The 22290-nt window shown below is 44.5% G+C and overlaps 1 protein-coding gene across 2 annotated transcripts in view; it reads left to right on the forward strand.

The window, feature by feature from the left end:
* HAUS1 (HAUS augmin like complex subunit 1) overlaps window positions 1-18300 on the forward strand; it is an 85945-nt gene extending 67645 nt beyond the window's left edge. The window contains exons 4-9 of one of the 2 annotated variants that reach the window (XM_077272087.1): window positions 9621-9755; window positions 9915-10038; window positions 11370-11435; window positions 12278-12349; window positions 14766-14813; window positions 17896-18300. In XM_077272087.1, coding sequence (XP_077128202.1) covers window positions 9621-9755; window positions 9915-10038; window positions 11370-11435; window positions 12278-12349; window positions 14766-14813; window positions 17896-17976 — 526 coding nt within the window. In that variant the 3' untranslated portion in view covers window positions 17977-18300. Of the gene's footprint in view, window positions 1-9620; window positions 9756-9914; window positions 10039-11369; window positions 11436-12277; window positions 12350-14640; window positions 14814-17895 lie in introns of both variants that reach the window. The other variant, XM_077272086.1, reaches the window with a different exon arrangement.
* The last annotated feature ends 3990 nt before the right edge of the window (window positions 18301-22290 follow it).

The following is a 22290-nucleotide window of genomic DNA, read 5'->3' on the forward strand; positions in this document are numbered from 1 at the left end:
TTGGTCCATATTGACATGATAGCATCACACAGTTGCCGCAGATTTGTCGGCTGCACATCCCAAAGATGCTCCATACAAGGCAGGATGGATCCATGCTTTCATGTTGTTTACGCCAAATTCTGACCCTACCATCCGAATGTCGCAGCAGAAATCGAGACTCATCAGACCAAGCAACGTTTTTCCAATCTTCTACTGTCCAATTTCGATGAGCTTGTACAAATTGTAGCCTCAGTTTCCTGTTCTTAGCTGAAAGGAGTGGTACCCGGTGTGGTCTTCTGCTGCTGTAGCCCATCTGCCTCAAAGTTCGACGCACTGTGCGTTCAGAGATGCTCTTAGGCCTATCTTGGTTGTAACGGGTGGCGATTTGAGTCACTGTTGCCTTTCTATCAGCTCGAACCAGTCTGCCCATTCTCCTCTGACCTCTGGCATCAACAAGGCATTTCCGCCCACAGAACTGCCGCTCACTGGATTTTTTTTCTTTTTCGGACCATTCTCTGTAAACCCTAGAGATGGTTGTGCGTGAAAATCCCAGTAGATCAGCAGTTTCTGAAATACTCAGACCAGCCCTTCTGGCACCAACAACCATGCCACGTTCAAAGGCACTCAAATCACCTTTCTTCCCCATACTGATGCTCGGTTTGAACTGCAGGAGATTGTCTTGACCATGTCTACATGCCTAAATGCACTGAGTTGCCGCCATGTGATTGGCTGATTAGAAATTAAGTGTTAACAAGAAGTTGGACAGGTGTACCTAATAAAGTGGCCGGTGAGTGTGTGTATGTATGTATGTATGTATGTATATATATATATATATATATATATATATATATATATATATATATATATATATATAATATCTAAGGGTTTTTCTGTCTGTCTGTCTGTCCTGGAAATCCCGCGTCTGATTGGTCGAGGCCGCCAGGGCACAGCATGGCGACGATGTCATAAAGGTTGCCTCGACCAATCAGCGACGGGCACAGTCTGCCGCGAATTCTGGAATCATTGTCCATATACTACGGGGACATGAATATTCTAGAATACCCGATGCATTAGAATCGGGCCACAGTCTAGTGTATGTATGTGTATATGTGTGTATATATATATATATATATATATATATATATATATATATATATATATATATATATATATATATATATATATATATATATATATATATATATATATATATATATATATATATATACACTAATCATACACATTTGTATATATATTTGCATTGTCTTTTATATTTATTGCTGTCTTATTAGTCTCTTATTATACAGTGTCCTCTTATGTATACAGCTCCGTCACTTACATATCGCGGATTATGTAGAGCCCTGTCTTTATTACTTACCATCCTGTCTTGTTAGATGTATACTGCAATGATGGCTGATGGAACATGGGAAAGCTTCTTTTCTAATGCAGGAGCTCGTGGCCTGGTCATCTGGTCACCGGCTGCTCCATCAGCAGTCATTTTATATCTAACAAGATAGGGGACTATGCAATAACAGGACGCTCTGAATAACAAAAATATCAAGAATACACTATGTTAGAGACAGCGCTGTACATAACAGCAGAGGAAGCTATATAATAAGGGATGGCATCGTATATAACCAGAGAGGATGGTACGTAATAAGGGACGCATTGAGCATGTCCTATTCTGATCCTCAAAATCGGATCAGAACAAAACATTCTCAGATCTATGATTTTCATGTATGTGTGAATGGACCTATAAAACTCTACGAGTCCATGTGGGGCTGTCCGATTTAAAAAAAAAAATAAATTAAAAAATAAATAAAAGAAAATCTAGAAGCACACGGACATTTCACACAAATGTGAGAATATAGAATAAGGGATTTTACAGATAACAATATTACTCAAGTACGCAAAACAGATACTGAATAATATTTACATCCAGGCACTTACCGCTGACGTCTCACCTAATTAGAGCCGTTTTCTGCCGTTTCTTCTCCATATGGTCAGACCTTCACGTTGACATCTCCCAGCCACAACTCGTCTTGTCATGGTGATCGCAGCCCTGAAAATAACACAATCGCATATATTGCATACATACATGTCTTCTCCCCCTCAATACAGATACTGTATGTACCCCACCGTCAAAAATATGAAGTGATAAGCAGCACTGTTCCCCTCATTAACTATAATCTCTGCCGCCCAATAATATAAATTATTCAGTCTCTGACTCTGCCCAATTACCTGTCAGGCTATGTGCATACGCTACGTTTGTTATGGAAAGTACTCAAGGGTTTACAGTACAAGTGAAGTGAATGAGATCCCTGAAGTCTCATGCATATGATGCTTATTTTTTCCTTGCAGATTTGCAGCAAATTCAAATCTGCATAATGTCAATTCTTGCAATGTATTTCATCCGTACTAGTGAGTGGGGGAAAATATGTAACAAAATTGTGGCAAAAATGTGGAAAAAAAATTAAATGTGTTTCACGCAGCGTCCTTCCTGCCAACACATTAGAATGTGCAGCAGAATTTTACTCTTCGCCACGACAGCACCCACATAAGTGAGGGATCCGCCCATAGGAACAGGAAACCTACAGAAATAAAAGGGGCAGTCCCCCTCCTCCTCAGTTGGTTTCCTGTTCCTATAGGATTCCCTGGAATACCTGCATGAAATGAAGATTCCTGGGCCAATGCACCCACCTGCATGGTCTCTGTGGGAACAGCAGGGGCTGCGGCTTCAGAAGCAGCGGCGGGGGAGCCACTGCATGCAGCCTCCCCCCTCGTCTGGACGCTATCCGGCAGGCTTCGGGGAGATGACTCTGCCTCCCGAGGACACGTTTGGTAGTGGAAGCAGGGCAGCGGGTGCGGCCACAGTAAGTGATCTCGGGCGTGTCTGACCTGGAAGTAGCTGAAGCACTTCAAGGGGAGGGCCGGGGAGGCAGTATTGATGGCGCCATGTTTTAAAAATGGTACACAAAGCGGTGTGCTCATTATGTCGTCCCCAGTGCATGAGGTGCACCCACCAGCGGTGAAGTAGAGCAGCACTACTAAGAGTAGCAGCACTAGGAGTACTAAAAGTGCCAGGAGTGGCCACAGTGGCAGCACAAAAATCAGCAGTACCAAGAAGAGTGGACGCTCCAGAGAGGAGACTTCCACAGGCACAGGGCAACGGAGTAGAGAAGTGGATCTACCTAGAACCTGCATGGCGTCTCCCCCTCCAGAACCAGTACTATTATAGCTTCACTGGGTGAGTGTGAACAAGCCTTTACTTATTAAGCTGACCCCTTCCTTCCTTATAACTCTCCCTCCTAGGCTAAGAAAACCCATAAGTCGAAACATGTGGAATGCGCCCTGTGTATGCACCCCCTTCCCAACTCATACCCCAAACGGTTGTGCTCAGTTTGCATTGATCAGACCTTGCAAGAGGAGGCTGCAGTAGTAACCAAAAATGTCAGAGCCTTGATCAGACAGGAAATTCAGCCTCTGGAGTGCAAGGGTTCAAAGAAACAGGGGAACAGAGTCCCCTCCCCGTCTCAAGTTCAGGATCCGAAGAGGTCTTGATCCGATCATCTTGTCCCTCTGGTTCGTCATTAGTTCATCAGACGACGAGGGCAGAACTTGCTTCCCCATCGATAGCATAGATAATCTTGTGAAATCTGTTAGGAATACAATCGGGTGCCCAGACACGAAAGCGTCTTGGTCCGCACAAGATATAATGTTTGCTGGACTAGCACAAAAGAAGCGGCGGGCCTTTCCAGTGGTCTCCACCATTAAGGACCTTGTTTAAAAGGGAACGGGACAGACAACGTAAAGGATTCCACCCATCCTCTTCTAAAAGGCGTTACCCTTGAACCATATGGTCTAAGATTCCAAAAGTAGATGCCGCTGTTGCATCCACCTCAAGACAGTCGTTTCTACCAGTGGAGGATGCAAGAGTCTTGTCGGCCCACTGGACCGCAAGACTGAAGCCTTGCTTAAAAGGTCCTGGGAAACAAACACCGGAGCTTTCAAACCTACCATCTCCGGCACATGCACGGCAAGATCACTATTAGTCTGGATAGATCAGCTGGAGCAACAGTTCAAAGAAAAGGTGGTGAGAGAAAAAGTCGTACAGACAATTCCATTGATCAAAGATGCCGCAGCATTTTTAGCCGACGCATCAGCAGATATTTTGCATCTGGCGGCTAGGTCGGCCGGCCTGGTTAACGCGGCTCGACGAGCCCTCTGGCTAAAGGGCTGGAAAGGGGATGCACAGTCCAAATCTAGACATTGTACTATCCCATGTCAGGGTGAGTTCCTATTTGGAAAAGTGCTGGATGATTTACTCACCAAAGCAGGGGAGAGAAGGAAGGGATTCCCTAAACAATTTCTTCCTTCCTACAGGAGGGTGTTTAGAAGACTGCCATTTAATAGAAGGAAGCCATATGAGCCGCAAAAAGACCGCTGGGATTCGAAAGAAACAAGGCAAAGAGGTGCCTTGTTTAGTGGATCCGATACAACTAAACATAATAGATACCGATCGTATAAAAACCCCAGTAGGTGGTAGGTTAAAAAAATTTTCACCACAAATGGGGACATATAACATCAAGTCAGTGGATCCTTCACCTAATAAAATCTGGGTTGAAATTGGAGTTTTGTCGGATTCCACAGGATACATTCATACTGACATCCCTTAGAGTGCCAGAACAACAGGAGGTGCTCCAATTAGAAATCTTCAGTCTTTTGGCCAGAAAGGTTCTGGTAGAAATGCCAAAGGATCAGGAAGGAAGGGGATTTTATTCCCCTTTATTCCTGGTCCCCAAACCTGATGGTTCATTCGTACTATAATATATCTTAGGAAATTGAATACCTTTCTGTATGAACGTACCTTGAAGATGGAATCAATCAGGTCTACTATCAAACTTTTGTTCCCCAGATGTTTTATGGGCAGACTAGACTTGAGGGATGCATATTATCATCTTCCTATTCACGCCGAACACCAGTAGTACCTCAGGGTGGCGGTAAATCTGGCAGGTCAAACCCGACATTTCCAGTGTGCAGCAATGGCGTTCGGCCTTTCGATGGCTCCTCGAGTGTTCGCGAAACTTATGCTGGAGATGATGGCTTATCTACGTCAACAGGATACACTAATCGTGCCCTATCTAGATGATTTTCTAGTAATAGGAAAATCTGCCTCCCAATGTAAAGAGCGCCTGGCTAATACTATTTCATCTTTACAGGCATTAGGATGGATTGTGAATTTCAAAAAATCCAGGCTGGCTCCAGAAACTCTCCAGTCCTTCCTGGGACTACATCTGGACTCCGTAAGTCAGAGGTGTCTCCTCCCAGAATGGAAAAAGATGACCATAATCTCAAAAGTTAGTTTAGCAAAGGACAGCACTCAAATGTCACTAAGGAAAGCCATGTCCCTCCTAGGGTCACTCACCACCTGTATTCCAGCAGTCCAATGGGCTCAATACCATACTAGATCCTTACAACATGAGATTCTATATGCACAGCACCATTGTGAGGGGCGTTTAGACAGAAAAATTACCCTGTCTGAGTAGGTATTGGATTCCCTGTCTTGGTGGTTAAATGAAAATCATCTGTCCAGGGGGGTCCCATGGACAATAAGACCCTTTAAAGTAATTACCACTGACGGTAGTCCAGACGGGCGGGGTGCCCATTTAGGGGAGAATCTAGCTCTGGGTCTCTGGAACACTGTTGAATTACAACATACCTCCCATTGGAAGGTATTGAAAGCAGTTAATCATGTTTTGAATTGTTTCCTTCCCCAGCTCCAAGGATCTCGCATAAGAATCCTATCAGACAATATGACAGTAGTCGCGTATTTAAATCATCAGGGCGGAACGCGATCAAAAAGTCTAATGTCTACAACAAGGAATATGTTCGACTTGGCAGAAATCAACTTGTTGTCTCTCACGGCTCTTCACATCAGAGGCGAGGAAAATACGAAGGCCGACTTCCTCAGTCGCTACGGCAGGGAGAATGGACTCTCAATGGTTGCATATTCAATAGAATAGTGGAATTATGGGGGCTTCCACAAATAGATCTGTTTGCGACCAGGAAAAACAGGCAGGTGCAGAAATTCACCTCCCTAAACACAGCTTATCGGCCAGACATAGTAGATTCGCTTCAATTTCCCTGGCAATTCGACCTTGCATACGCCTTTCCGCCGATGATATTAATTCCACTGGTTATCAGGAAGATAAGGGAGGAAAGAGCAAGGGTGATTCTCATAGCACCCTTCTGGCCAAAGAGACCTTGGTTCTCATGCCTCCGAGCCATGTCTATGCGACCCCTGGATACTGCCGGCGGACCTGCTATCTCGGGGACCGTTCTGTAACCCGCAAGTGAAAGGCCTCCACTTGACGGCGTGGAACTTGAGAGGCAGATATGAAGATCAAGGGGCTTCTCCAATGACCTTATCAACACACTGCTGCTAAGTAGGAAAGAATCTACAACCACAATATATGGCAGAGTGTGGAGAAAGTTTCTGGACTACTATACGGAACCCTTCTCTGAAGTAGTCCCGATTTTAAAGCCATCCTTGAGTTTTTACAGTAAGGTCGAGAGCTGGGACTATCAGTCAATACATTAAGAGTTCAGGTATCTGCTTTAGGAGCCCTTTATGGTGCCAATATAGCAGGAGATAGATGGTTAGCATGATTCATTAGGCATGTGAAAGAAGTAACCCAGTACACATCCCGCGTCTACCACCTTGGCACTTGAACCTGGTCCTTGATGCCCTAACTGGCCCCCCTTTTGAGCCATTAGAATCCATCCCTTTAAAAAACATCTCGTATAAGGTAGCTCTATTAGTGGCCTTGACATCTGCCAGAAGAATTGGGGATATCCAGGCCCTTTAGGTAGACCCTCCCTTCCTATTAATATTTTAGTATACAAAAAAACCCTGTTTGGGAATGAAGAACAGACAAATCGCGGCGCCCTAAGTGCGTAAACACAATATTAGTCTTTAAAGGGTGCACAATTTTATGCACTCACCTGATAAAAGACTGAAATGGCTTTAGATTATGTATCCTCAGAATTCCCTCTGAGATACTTTTCAATATACAGGGCTTGCAGCTTGCCTCGGGTGGATCCAAGTGAAAGAGCCAGAGTAAGGCTCACACAGGATGAGTAATTCAAGAAAAGCACATCCAGCCCATGAATGGCAGCGCTTCCCAGGACTCACATTCACAGATGATATTTCATATTTTTTTATTTCATAACTTAAAATATAAGAGATACAACGCGTTTCGGATACAGTATATATCCTTCTTCAGGTATCATAAAAACACAGTACAAATTTGTACTGTGTTTTTATGATACCTGAAGAAGGATATATACTGTATCCGAAACGCGTTGTATCTCTTATATTTTAAGTTATGAAATAAAAAAATATGAAATATCATCTTTGAATGTGAGTCCTGGGAAGCGCTGCCATTCATGGGCTGGATGTGCTTTTCTTGTATTAATATTTTAGGATAGGATAATTCTCAAGCCAGATCCTTTATACCTCCCTAAAGTGGTGACAAGTTATCATAGGTCACAAGAGATTTTCCTTCCTTCCTTTCATAATGATCTGCCAGGTTCTGAGGAAGAGAAGCTTCATATGTTGGATGTAAGGAGAGCAGTCTTAAGTTACATAGACAGAACCCGGTCCTGGAGACAGAGTAGGGCTCTGTTTATATATTTTCAGGGTCACGGGGTCACAAAGGCTACCTTGTCCCGATGGATCAGAGATGCCATCTGTCTGGCCTACTCAGCAAAAGGCGAGAATCCTCCAGAAGGAGTGAAGGCACATTCTGCTCGGGCTATGGCATCCTCATGGGCGGAGAAAGCGAAAATTTCCATTGACTTTATATGTAAGGTCGCAACCTGGTCGACACCTTCAACTTTCTATAATCATTATAGGCTTGACCTGTCTTCATCATCTGACTTGGCTTTTGGTAGAGCTGTCCAGAGCACGGTGGTCCCACCCAGGTGACTGCTCTCTGCAAATCTCTCATGTGGGTGCTGTCTTGGCGAAGAGTGAAAAGCCGGATTACTTACCGGTAATGCTCTTTTAATGAGTCCACGACAGCACCCACTCACTTCCCTCCCTAGTCAGATATATTAATAGAATAATGATTCCCTCACAGATGGATATATGTAAATTAGATAAAATATATAGAAATTGTGATTAAGTATTAAGCTAACACCGGACTGTTCCTCTCGTCCTCTGAAAAACAACTGAGGAGAGGGGGACCGCCCCTTTTATTTCTGTAGGTTTCCTGTTCCTATGGGCGGATCCCTCTCTCATGTGGGTGCTGTCGTGGACTCATTAAAAGAGCATTACCAGTAAGTAATCTGGCTTTTTCTCCTGCAAATCCTGAACACGTGCTCATAGCCTTAGTCTCTGTCCTGTGTCTCCATCATTCATTATAAGTACTTGATAGTGTCTTCTCCCACTTCCAAATTCATTATGATGCTATCGGGTACTGAGCATCCTCCGCCACCTCCCAATTCATTACAAGTCCATGACAGCGTCTTCTCCCACCTTTCTGTTCTTTATAAAGTGCCCTGTGCAGCTTACCCTCCTCTCCCACTCCCCAATAAATTTTAAGTCCCCGATAACCAGGACTGTGGAGTTGGTAAGCCAAATCTCCAACCCCTCAATTTCCATGACTCCGACTGCACCAAAATGGGCTCCGACTCAACAGCCCTGCCAATAACATCACAATGAATTGTGAGATCGGGAGGACACTATCGGGGGCTTAGCACCCTTCTCCACCACCTAATTCACTTTTACATCCATATCTCATGTCCTCCTTCCCCCTCCACCTATTCATAAGTTCATTATAAGTCCCCCCCACATCCCTCATTGTCTTCTCCACCACCCCCATCATTGCCTCTGCCCATTCCCCCACAGCCACACACACAACACCACTCACCTCTCCGCACGTTCCCCGGCAGCTGCAGCATCACCGACACCAACTGCTTGCTGAAGTCATCCAGCCGTGCTGCTGAGTCAGACAGGAAGTGGGACGGATCCCTGCAGGGATCGCTCTCTGCCCACCGCACATGAGGGCAATTTGGCCAGGCCCCCCCCCCCCCGAAGCTTCGGGGCCGGATAAACAGGCCAGATTGCCCTTATTAGCCGCCCTGCAGGGGCCCCCCCACCTCCAGGCCCAGTGCAGCTGCACATGCGGTATGTCTGCCCCTGCTCTTTATGGTCATAATATGATTTGTATCCTGCATTTTCCAAGTTTTCCCCTTTGTAGGCTCTGCTTCTAATTTTCAGTTGTGTCTGAGCTAGTGGGTGGAGAATAGCAGCTATGATGTCTACGATGCACTGTACACAAAGACATTAGGGATTCTTGCATTCCTTTCTCTATATAGAACATGTTCAGAGGCCATATACAGCAGTAGTGAGTAATGTAGCTGTGAATCAAGCTATGGCTGAGATAATACAATAGAAAGTAGTAGCAATTAGACTAGAAAACCTAGAGTCTTGTGCATCATGGCCACTCACTATTCGCTACCTGCGACGCTGCATAGTGAAGTCTTCAGCCTCGTATGGTGGCCAAAAGTTGGTCTCGCCCCAGCTTCAATGTTACTGATGATCTCTATGGTCTGTCTTCCCCCCCACCCTCCAGCTATATTCCTGCTGTCAATGAGCTGAGTGCCGAACTGGTGGCCATTGAGGCCGGAAATCAAGAGTTAGAGTCAGAGCTGAGAAGTGTAAGGAAGAAATTAACAAATGCCATAGTGCTGGAGAAATCCTTGGAACAGTAAGTGCTCTCCAGAGACGTGGCCAAGTTGCTGTGGACATTGTCCACAATGTGGAATCTGCACTTAAATCCACCATGAAATGGTTAATGCAGCTTTCATCTGACAGTTTTATCTGTTTGGTTTTTTTTTTTTGTTTTGTTTTTATTTTAAATATTAAGGGATCTCAAAAAGGCGCAGGAGCAGTGCAATGCGGAGAAAGCCAAAGTGGAAGTTAAAGTACAAAACCTGAAAAAGCTGAAAGCGAAATCGGAGGAATATAAGTACAAGATCCAAACTTGTAAGGTTAGCATCTCCCTGTGATAAATCCTATCTTAAAATGTTAGTTTTTTGAAAATAATTAAATAAAAATATCGATGTGTCACTACGGCTGCGATCACATGCAGAACAGGAGGTACAGAATTCAGCGGAGGAACCTCGGGCACTACCAGCTGCTTTGGGTCCTCTGTCAGGTCTGTATGCGTTGGGCATTAGTCATATTGCATCCTTAAAGGATTTTTCTCTTCTTTGTAAATGGGTATTGTCATTTACTTATTATTTAATTTTCATCCGTTCTTCAGTTATGAATATTTGTATTGTTTATAGCTCATTGACTTGGGTTCTACCACCGTTGCTAGACCTGGATAGCATGCACAGCGCTTACAAGCTGTTCCCTATTGCACTTCTAAGCACTGCTTTGAAGCTGGCCAGGATCGCTGGAATTCAATGTTGCCATCCTATTCACGACCAGCTTCAGCGCATCACTTACTAGCTAGATAGCAGCAGTGGTCGGTCTAAGTCAACGAGCTGTAAAAAAAAACAAACTTCTATAAACACAAGAACTTTTGCAATTTACTGTGTATTTAAAATTAGCAGCTGTTTTTCCAGACAATCTGGCAATATCCTTCTGAGGATGGGAAAAACCCTTTACTTGGGTTGTCCCAGCTTGAGGTCAAAGTCTGCATTCACTGGACGAGACTGCAGACTTTTAAATCCTCACAGCACTGCGAGTGGCCAGGCACGTGAGCGTATGTAATTGATTTTCATAATTTCAGCCACATTCCGACTAGAGGTGCCCGGCCTTGCTCAATTTACTTGTATTGAACAAGATCGCGCATGTCTAGTCGGCACATGACTGCATGCATGCAAATGGCATACTTGCTGTCACATGACTGCTTGGCACGGGAAAATCTTCACAGCATGCACTGTGCTCTCTGAGGTTACAATAATCTGCAGTGTCAGAGCGTGGCTGCAGAATTTAATCTGAAGCGTGATCAACCATTTTATGGTGCTCCCATAGGCCACATTTCTTTTGTGCATTACCCAATGCATCATGGAAACTCCCAGTACTTACTCCAAGGATATCCATTGGGTTTCTTTCACCCTATGTAAAATGTCCCTTTAGGCTCTTCTATACCTCAGTCTGTTGTGCTGTTCCATACAGTGGCGTACTGTATGCAGCTCAGTATAAAATATGGAGCCTATGGGCGACTGATGCCTCTGTGTAGGTATAGTTGCATGCATCGGAGGCATCTGTTGGAGGTATACGTCTAATTTCTGATCAAATTATTTTTATACACCTATTTAGTAAATTTAACTTATGTGAACCTATATAATAATACTCAATTCTTGTGTAGGATGAGTTGTCAACAGCGGGGATGGAGGACTCGTTAACTCATCGGTCTCTGGTGTCTTTGTGTGAGGTAGGTATTGGCAATGTGATTTTGGGGGTTTACAGGAGATATCGAAGATCTTGTCACTTAGGGTACCGTCTCACAAAACGATTTACCAACGATCACGACCAGCGATACGACCTGGCCGTGATCGTTGGTAAGTCGTTGTGTGGTCGCTGGGGAGCTGTCGCACAGACAGCTCTCCAGCGACCCACGATGCCGAGGTCCCCGGGTAACCAGGGTAAACATCAGGTTACTAAGCGCAGGGCCGCGCTTAGTAACCCGATGTTTACCCTGGTTACCGTCGTAAATGTAAAAAAAAACAAACAGTACATACTTACATTCCGGTGTCCGTCAGGTCCCTTGCTGTCTGCTTCCCGCACTGACTGAGTGCCGGCCGTAAAGCAGGGCATAGCGGTGAGGTGACGTCACCGCTGTGATCTGCTTTCACTTTCCGGCCGGGAGTCAGTCAGTGCGGGAAGCAGACGGCTAGGGACCTGACGGACACCGGAATGTGAGTATGTACTGTTTGTTTTTTTTTACATTTACGACGGTAACCAGGGTAAACATCGGGTTACTAAGCGCGGCCCTGCGCTTAGTAACCCGATGTTTACCTTGGTTACAAGCGAACGCATCGTTGGATCGGTGTCACACACACCGATCCAACGATGACAGCGGGAGATCCAGCGACGAAAGAAAGTTCCAAATGATCTGCTACGACGTACGATTCTCAGCAGGGTCCCTGATCGCTGCTGCGTGTCAGACACAGCGATATCGTATGGCTATCGCTGGAACGTCACGGATCGTACCGTCAAAAGTGCCACTGTGAGACGGTACCCTTACTGACTAAATCTTGGTTCTGATCTTTGCAGTCACTGACAGAACTCCAGGAGCAATCCAAGACCGCAAAGGAAAAGCTGAAGTCTTATCTGGACTTGGCTCCTGTAAGTAATGTTTTCTATTTACTGACTTCTCCATCAATTTACTTGATAATGACCAAATGTTGTAAAATTAGAGCACTTGGTCCTGGGTTTTAATTGCACACTTTTGTAAATTTGCAGTGTCAGATTAAATCTACAATCTTAGAGGAGCAGGTCGGGTTCCCGGCTAAACAAAAGATAGAAGCAGTTAATTGCCTATTCTGTATTTTGCTGTATGCATAGCGATAACTGAGCGCTATGCAGTGAAGAGAAGCATCCGCGCTGCTGAGGCTTCTTCCGGCACCCTGTGATCGAATTGTTACTGGGTGTCAGCAAGCATAACTGTTGTGTCCTAGCACACAAATTGGATATATACATGACTAATTATCTGGAGAGTTGATTCAACAGGTTATTTGATGATAAATGTGAACAGTAAAGCATTAAACGAAACCAAAAATTGAGTCAGGAGGGGGGAAAGATACATCTCTGAGAAAATTAAACGAGAGCTGTCACCAAGTCAAAGTGGCTCTTATTTTATTCCTGCAGCTCTTTGTATTCTGTATTTTACTTTTTAAAAATCTGCCATTTAGTGCAAATTTTTATGGCTTTTACTAAGGGTGCATGGGTCACATGGTTCTTTTGGGGTGTGCCTTTAGGCTGCATTGCACTATTACCTTATGCGTTACAGCCTCCTGGGTGAAGACCATAAGGCCATGTTCACACTTTGCGGGTTTTACCGCGGACCCGCAGCGTTTCTGCAGCTGCGGGTCCGCTGCAGTTTCCATTGCGTTTCCATTTACATGTAAACCCTATGGAAACCGCAAACCGCTGTGCACATGCTGCGGGAAAAACGCGCAGAAACGCCGCGGTTTACAACCCGCAGCATGTCACTTCTTTGTGCAGAATCGCAGCGATTCTGCACACATAGGAATGCATTGATCCGCTTACTTCCCGCATGTGGCTGTGCCCACGATGCGGGAAGTAAGCGGATAATGTGCAGATGGTACCCGGGGTGGAGGAGAGGAGACTCTCCTCCAGGCCCTGGGAACCATATTTGTGCTAAAAAAAAAAAAAAAAAAAAAAAAAGAATTAAAATAAAAAATAATGCTATACTCCCCTCTCAGCGCTGCACCCGGCCGTCCGGTCTCAGGTTTGCTGTGCGAGCAGGACCTGCGGTGACGTCGCGGTCACATGACCGTGACGTCGCAGTCACATGACCGTGACGTCACGAAGGTCCTTCTCGCACAGCATCTTTGGAACCGGACCGCCGCGTGCAGCGCCGAGGAGATCGGGACGTCAAAGGGTGAGTATATAACCATGTTTTATTATTTTTAACATTACTATTGATGCTGCATATTGCTGCATATGCAGCATCAATCGTATAGGAGTAAACCCGCAGCGGAAACCGCAAAACTAAACGTGATAAATCTGCAGGGATAACCGCAGCGGTTTTGCCCTGCAGATTTATCAAATCCGCTGCGGGAGAACCCGCAGGGACCTAAACCTACATGTGCACATGGCCTAACAATTAGCACAAAATAAAAAGTCCCATATCTCTGGAACCGTGTGTTGGATTTATAAAAAGAGGAAAAGGAACTTGGGAACAGCAGGGGTGTCAAATAAGTGTAAACATTGGCCACTTTTTGCCTGGTGACAGGTCCTCTTTAGGGATGATCGAATAGCTTCAGATAAGAGATTATCTGAATAGCTATAGCACTTCCCGAATAGCTGCATTGGTAACCCAGATACCTGGATCCCTCCCGATAATCAGCCGTTTGGCACCTCAGCTGCATGTGTCGCTGCTGTGTGACTGTCACAACACATACATGGAGAATCTGTTTATTGGGTTCTCCATGCATGTGTTGTGACTGTCACACAGCCGCAACACATGCAGCTGTGGCGCCAAACAGCTGATCATCGGGAGCGCTCCAGGTATCTGGGTTACCGATGCAACTATTCGGGAAGTATTCGGATAAGCTCTTATCTGAAGCTATTCGATCATCCCTACTCTTAAATTGTTTGGTGCTGGGATTTTTTTTTTCTACTCAAATATAGAAAATTAAAAAATTCTAGTTTAGCGTTTTTTTTTTTTCTGTTCACATTTAACATCAAATAACCTGGGAATTTAATTCAAAGGTTATTACAGTCACGTGGATACCCAATATGTTTGTTAGGAGCCAGAAGCTCTGCTGTGCCGACACACGCATCATTTGATCACTTGGTCTGATTTGTCCCTAATACAGCCACAGCAGTAAAGTTAAGACTGCTAAAGTGCAGATGGGCAAAAATAATAATTTAGCTCTATTGACTTGCAGAAGCTGTCAATCACAATTCCATCCCACCCACATTCAGCTTCAGAGGGCAATGCAATGGTGCCCTTTGAATTGATTCACCATCGCTACCGCTACACTGTTGTCTCACCTGGCTTCTGCTGTTACAGAATCCATCTCTGGTGAAAGTGAAGATTGAAGAAGCAAAGCGAGAGCTTGTAAGTAGTAATAATAATAATGTTATCCATGTTGGAAAGCTTCCTCAACAGACAGATATGAGCAGCCAAGTGATGACATGAGAAGTCACATTTTTAATAGTCTATATAGGCTTAAAGGTGTTTCTTAAAAGTTGGTTATTCCCCTATCTATATGATGGGATTTAATTTGCTGATCGCTTGTGGTCCGACACCTTGGCGTCCCACCAGTCATGATAAAGGGGCTCTGCAGCTTCTCTCACTTATGGTAATTTTCTATGGAGCAATGGCAGCAAACAGCAATTGGCTATTTCTGTTAGTTGTGTTGACAAATAATCTGGATCACTTGTGAAAATCCTTTAAGTTGGACGAACTGAAAAATATCAAAGCACCGACCGTCACTTCCAAACAGAAATCAGGTGTGTACAGGTGCTTACTAATAGTAGCCATCTCCTTATATAACTAAGAAAATAAAACTTCACTCTAGCACTATAGCATGCAAACATGAAATATATGAAATGTGAATTGCATTACTGCTCTTGAAAATATGAAAAATTGAGAATACTTAGTGCATAAATTGGCCATTCATGTGTATCCGGCAGCCACAATAAGCCGATTCTTGTTGCTGGGATCTATCTTATTATTTTTTGGTCATATATGGAGATGGTTACTCTTAGCAAGCACCTGTACACACCTGTTTTCTTTTAAGGAAGTGTCAGTCTTTTCATATTTGTATACATAGGCGCTCTGACTTAGCACTCCACCCCGCAGCATCTGGCGGTTTTGGTTACAGCAGGATCCTACCTTTCCATATAAATGTAGGCTATCAGCCCATGAGAGGCGTACCCGCTGGATAGGTCCAAGCAGAATGAATCGCCTTATCATGGCTGCCGGGTACACATGAATTGGCCAATTTATGCTCTAAGTATTCTCAATTTTTCATACACTGTGCAGAATTGCAGAATTATTAGGCAAGTTGTATTTTAGAGGATTATTTTTATTATTGATCAACAACTATGTTCTCAATCAACCCAAAAGACTCGTAAATATCAAAGCTTAATATTTTTGGAAGTTGGAGGGTTTTTTTTTAGATTTGGCTATCTTAGGAGGATATCTGTTTGTGCAGGTAACTATTACTGTGCAGAATTATTAGGCAACTTAATAAAAACCAAATATATTCCCATCTCACTTGTTTATTTTCACCAGGTAAACCAATATCACTGCACAAAATTTAGAAATAAACATTTCTGACATGCAAAAACAAAACCCCAAAAAATGAGTGACCTTTCTTTATGATGACACTCAGCAGCCTCCATCCATAGATTCTGTCAGTTGCTTGATCTGTTTACGATGAACATTGCGTGCAGCAGCCACCACAGCCTCCCAGACACTGTTCCGAGAGGTGGACTGTTTTCCCTCCCTGTAGATCTCACATTTTATGAGGGACCACAGGTTCTCTATGGGGTTCAGATCAGGTGAACAACAGGGCCATGTCATTATTTTTTCTTCTTTGAGCCCTTTACTGGCCAGCCACACTGTGGAGTAGTTGGAGCCATGTGATGGAGCATGTTTTTCTTGAACGATACCGACTTCTTCCTGTACCACTGCTTGAAGAAGTTGAATTCTGGAAACTGGCAGTAGGTCTGGGAGTTGAGCTTCACTCCATCCTGAACCCGAAAAGGTCCCACAAGTTCATCTTTGATGATACCAGCCCATACCAGTACCCCACCTCCACCTTGCTGGCGTCTGAGTCGGAGTGAAGCTCTCTGCCCTTTACTGATCCAGCCTCTGGCCCATCCATCTGGCCCATCAAGTCACTCTCATTTCATCAGTCCATAAAACCTTTGAAAGGTCAGTCAAGATATTTCTTGGCCCAGTCTTGACGTTTTATCTTATGTTCCTTGTTCAAAGGTGGTCGTTTTTCAGCCTTCCTTACCATGGCCATGTCCCTGAGTATCGCACACCTTGTGCTTTTTGTTACTCCAGTAACGTTGCAGCTCTGAAATATGGCAAAACTGGTGGCAAATGGCATCTTGGCAGCTTCACGCTTGATTTTCCTCAATTCATGGGCAGTTATTTTGCGCCTTTTTTGCCCAACACGCTTCTTGCGTTGGCTATTTGCCATGAAACGCTTGATTGTTCGGTGATCACGCTTCAAAAGTTTGGCAATTTCAAGACTGCTGCATCCTTCTGCAAGACATCTCACAATTTTGGACTTTTCAGAGCCCGTCAAATCTCTCTTCTGACCCATTTTGTCAAAGGAAAGGAAGTTGCCTAATAATTAAGCACACCTTATATAGGGTGTTAATGTCATTAGATATCACCCCTCCTCATTACAGAGGCACATCACCTGATTTACTTAATTGGTAGTTGGCTCTCAAGCTTGAACAGCTCGGAGTAGGACAATATGTATAAAAAGTATCATGTGATCAAAATATAACTTGCCTAATAATTCTGCACACAGTGTATGTTCAAGAGCAGTAATGCAATTCACACTTCATGTTCCCATGCGATAGCGCTACAGAGTGCTACTATATTTTATTAATACAATTGAAAAAAGCATTCCTTTATCAACAAGACCAATGATAAATGTTGGATTAGGGCTTGACCTCCATTTCCCATTCTTTCTCGCCAGTATGGCTGCAGTTTGGAACTGTGGCTGATAATGTGTACATTCGTTTAACAATGAAGATGCTAAAATCACAAGATGTACTTATTTGTGCCTGGCATCCAGCTGAAAAGGGATATATGATTGGAACATTGGGAGGAGTCACCCGTCTGTCACTCAGTTGCTCTAAACCAAATGTTAATGCTGATGCCATTCCCAGTGATGAAGATTGGCAGATGGACAAAAAGGATTTCCTTACGATTCATTTCACCTGGATGCCAGTCACAGCTCACTATATATTCTTGTGCTGCTAGTAGTTGCATAGTAACAGATATTATCTATAGGTGCATTACAACGTGCCTCTGATAATCCTTTGTTTTATGGGGACCTGAAGCTCATTTTATCTACATATTTAGTGCAGAATCTAGTTTTCATCTCTTATCCAACTACCAAAAATCACTTTATTTTTTTGCATACATATAAATATCTTTATTCTAGAAAGCGACTGAGGATGATCTGAACACGAAGGTGGACATGATGGAGTTTGTGTTACCAGATCAGAAGAGACGACAGACATAACCTTCTAACATGAGAAGATAACGGCACACGCGTGGTCAGGTGTAGATGTGGCTCCAGCGACCTCTGATTGCAGGCATCACCAATTTTCCAGCAGTCTGAGACCATTACAAGCTGCCATTGGAACAGAAAGGGGAGGAGGCAGCAGTGTAAATGAGTCCTCCAACTTTAGTGGGTAAACCTCGAAGTGTCGGCCATTGTTATACACAAATATGGAGGTTCGTGTCTTTTGGGTAAATCAGATGGATAAAGGATTGTTTCTACTGTAGAAGATTGTATATTATGTAATATTGTTTGTGATGTGTATTAAATTGCATTGAAACCAGTTTTATACATAGTTTTTATCCTTTTGTAGAACAGCAATGGACACTGAATTGATGACAAGAGAAGTCACATTTTAAATAGTCTATAAAAGTGTAAAGTTGGTCATGCACGTAATTGGGGTAAAAAAGGGTTTGCTGGTGACATTTTTTTTTCTCTCTGTCAATGAAGCAGAGAATAAATGTTGGGTTGGGGTTTGAACCCTGTCTCCCATTGTTTCTCACCAGTATGGCAGCTGTAACATAGTGACTGGCTTCCAGCTGAAAAGGACATAGGAGAAGAGCACTGGGGGGAGTCGCCTGACGGTCACTTCGTTGCTTTCACCCAATTGTTACTGCTGAGACCATTCATTTTGATGCTAACTGGCTGAGGATTTCTGTACAATTCTCCTCCTCTACAGTCCTTTTTCATCTGTATGCCCATCATGGCTTAAAAGGACCATTTAGTTGGATTAGATTTTTTTTTTTGTCTTGGAGTGGTCATTATGCCCAAAAAGTTCAATTTTATTTTCATCAGACCACAGAACAGGTCTCCAGAAATTAAGGTCTTTGTTCCTGTGTTCATTTGCAAACATTAACCTGGCTTGCTTGTTTCTTTTGGAGTATTGGCTTCTTCCTGGCAGAGTGGCCTTTCAGCCCATGTTGATACAGTATCCGTTTCACTTTGGATGTTGACACAATCTTACCAGCTTCTGCCATCATGTTCACAAGGTCTTTTGCTTTTGTCCTTGGGTTGATATGCACATGTCGTACCAAAGCACGTTCATCTCTGGGACACAGAACCCGTCTCCTTCCTGAGTGTTATGATGGCTGGACATTCCCATCTTGTTTGTACTTGAGTATAATAGTTTGTACAGATGAACGAGGCACCTTCAGATATCTTGAAATTGTACCCGAGGATGAGCCAGACTTGAGCAAGTCCACAATTCTCTTCCTGATATCTTGGTTGATTTCTTTAGACTTTCCCATGATGCTACACAAAGAAGCAATGTGTTTCAGGTGTGCATTGAAATACATCCACAGGTGTGTCTCTAACTCAGATGTTGCCCAAAAGAAAATATCAGAAGCTTCCAAACACGACATCCTCATATGGGCAGTCCAGAATTGTTTCAAAACATAGTAATCTTAGTGTATGAAAACTTTCTCTCTATTTCGAGAAAAACCTACTTATGTCTTTTTATAAATTATGCTTGTATAGGTTTATGTACATTTTATTTTGTCATTATATACTTTTTAACCATAATCTAGCTAGTCTGCTGCAAGACAGGGGTACAAAAGCCACTAGGCATAGCATGTTAAGTCTCGTCTGACGAAGGAAACCGTTTTCTGAAACAAGTAAGGACAAGGACTGGCAGATCACACAGTCTTCCATGAACTGTGTGACATCACATGCTGATGTACCTGTGGCCACATTAACTCGTTTTTCCAGTTCACCATCCTGACAGCACCATTGGAGGACGTCCTTCTTACCCTCAGTGGGACAGGAACAACAAGCGGTTAAAAAGACCCTCCCCACTCCACCCACCAGTGTTTTTCCTGTCCCACTGTTGATAGGAATGGCAAGCCTTTCCTCCGATGGTGCTGTGCAGATGGTGGGGATCGGGGGGCCCAGCCTTTCCCTTCCCTGCCGCAAGACATCTGCGGCTGATACCTGTTATGGGGGGTCGCTCAGCCTCCCCAGTGCAGCGCTGCTCCTGGGGTTGGGTCCATCTCCTCCGCTCAGGGGGCTCTCGGTCCGGGCGCTTTCTGCCGGGGGGTGAGTGTGGCGGCCGCTTCCAGCAGCGGCCGGTTCCAGCATGCTGCCGCAGCATTCCCCAGAGTCCGCTTCCAGGTGGTCACTTCCGGGTCCAGCAGCCGCGTCACTTCCGGTCGCGGCAGCGTGGGAGCATGGCGCCGGCAGCAGCGCCGGCCTCGGGGAGGCATTACAGCACGGTAAACCGTAGCGGCGGTAAGGAGGGCAGGATCAACCAGGTAAATCCTATATAAACGTCTTTAAGGGGTCTTTATGTCGCCGGTCATCCTGACAAAGGGAGCACTCGGCTATATGGTTAGAACTGTCCTCACTATGGAGGAAACAGCCAGACCTGAGGGGGGACTGACCAGCTTCAGCGGCACGTGAGTAGGCTATACTAAGCCATACCACAATGCTCACCCCTCCCCCTTCTTCCCTATCTACAGGGTGTATCTATGTATTTTTATCTATCCTAGGCAGAGCCTCCTATCCCCGTACCCGAAAGGAAAAAATCAGGGAAAAGTAAATGCCCGATATGTGCTGCTCAATTTCCGGAAAATTGGCGGAAACCACTATGCAAGTCGTGCACATCCAAAATTGTTGGTGATGAACAGACTGCGTTATTAGCCAGTATGAGGACAATGATTCGTCAAGAGGTTCAGGCATCCATCTCAAGCTTGAATCTTCCCCAGACAAGCCAGTCGGAACCGCAAACATCACGGAAAAGGCCAAGAGAGTCTAGTCCCTCTTCCGAAGGAGAGATTTTGGAGGATTCAGACCAGGAGGAAAGAGACGGATCATTGGGCAGAGGGAAGAGATATCTCTTCTCGGCGGCAGATACAGATGAGCTTCTTCATGCAGTTTGTAACACCATGCAGTTACAGGTCACGCCAGAGGAGACCTCGATCCAGGATGAAATGTTTGGCAGATTACATGCCCAGGTCACAAAAGTTTTTCCAGTCAACAATCACATCCGTTCCATGATTCTAGAAGAATGGTGGGAAGCGGAGAAGAGAGTAGTAGTACCCAGAGATTTCAGACTCCGTTTGCCTTATAATCCAGAGGACATTAAAGTGTGGGATGAAGTTCCCAAGATTGATGTTCCGTTGGCAAAAGTGGCGAAGAAGACCTCAATTCCATTTGAAGACTCCTTCGCTTTAAAGGATCCAATGGATCGCAAAGCAGATGGACTGCTCAGGAGAGCTTGGGAATCCTCTGCAGCAATAATACGGGCCAATATAGCTGCAACATCGGTAGCCCGGTCAATGCATCTATGGATAGATGATTTGGAGGAACATCTCAAAGCTAAGACTTCCAGAGATGTTATTCTCAAATCTCTACCGTTACTTAAACTCGCAACAGGCTTTATGGCAGACACTTCAGCAGAATCCATGCGCTTCGCCGCCAGAAGCGAGTCCTTATCCAACGCGGCCAGAAGAGCTATCTGGCTAAAGACTTGGTCGGGGGATATCCAATCAAAAAATAAACTGTGCGGAATCCCATTCTCAGGGAATAAAGTATTTGGGCCTATTCTAGATGACATCTTAGAAAAAGCCTCAGATAAAAAGGGGTTCCCTGAGGAAAATACAAAAAAGTACCAGCCCTTTCGTAGATCCCGACCTAGTCAGAAGACAGACTACAGGGGGAAAGGACTGGGACCTTATCTTATTGGTCTTATCCCAAGGGTGGAAAGGGCATCTTCCCAGGTGCAGGGAAGCCGAATAAATGACATCAAGGTGGGTGGTCGGTTACAAAAATTTCTAGGGGGTTGGCAGAAAATATCCCCAAATCCTTGGATTCTGCAGGTAATTGCTCAGGGGTACAAGCTAGAGTTCTCCTACAGTCCCCTAGAAAGATTTGTTGTAACCCGACCCTGTCCGCTCTCAGACTCCTCTATGTGGACAAACATCCAGGAGTTGATAGAGTTAGACGCAATAATCCCAGTACCCATCTCAGAAAGAGGCAAGGACCATTACTCTCACTTATTTTCAATAAAAAAACCTTCGGGAGACTCCCGAACGATCATAAATTTAAAACCCCTAAACAGGTGGGTCCGGTACAAAAGATTCAGGATGGAATCTATAAAGTCCATAACGCCTCTCATAGACAAAGACATGGTAATGTGCACCAGCAATGCATACTACCATGTCCCAATACACACTTCCTACCAAAAGTTTCTGAGATTCGCCCTAATGAACAAAGGAATAATGTATCACTTCCAGTTCAGCTGTCTCCCCTTCGGGATAGCTTCGGTGCCCAGAATAT

This window comes from Ranitomeya variabilis, chromosome 7, assembly GCF_051348905.1.
Source record: "Ranitomeya variabilis isolate aRanVar5 chromosome 7, aRanVar5.hap1, whole genome shotgun sequence".
NCBI lineage: Eukaryota > Metazoa > Chordata > Amphibia > Anura > Dendrobatidae > Ranitomeya > Ranitomeya variabilis.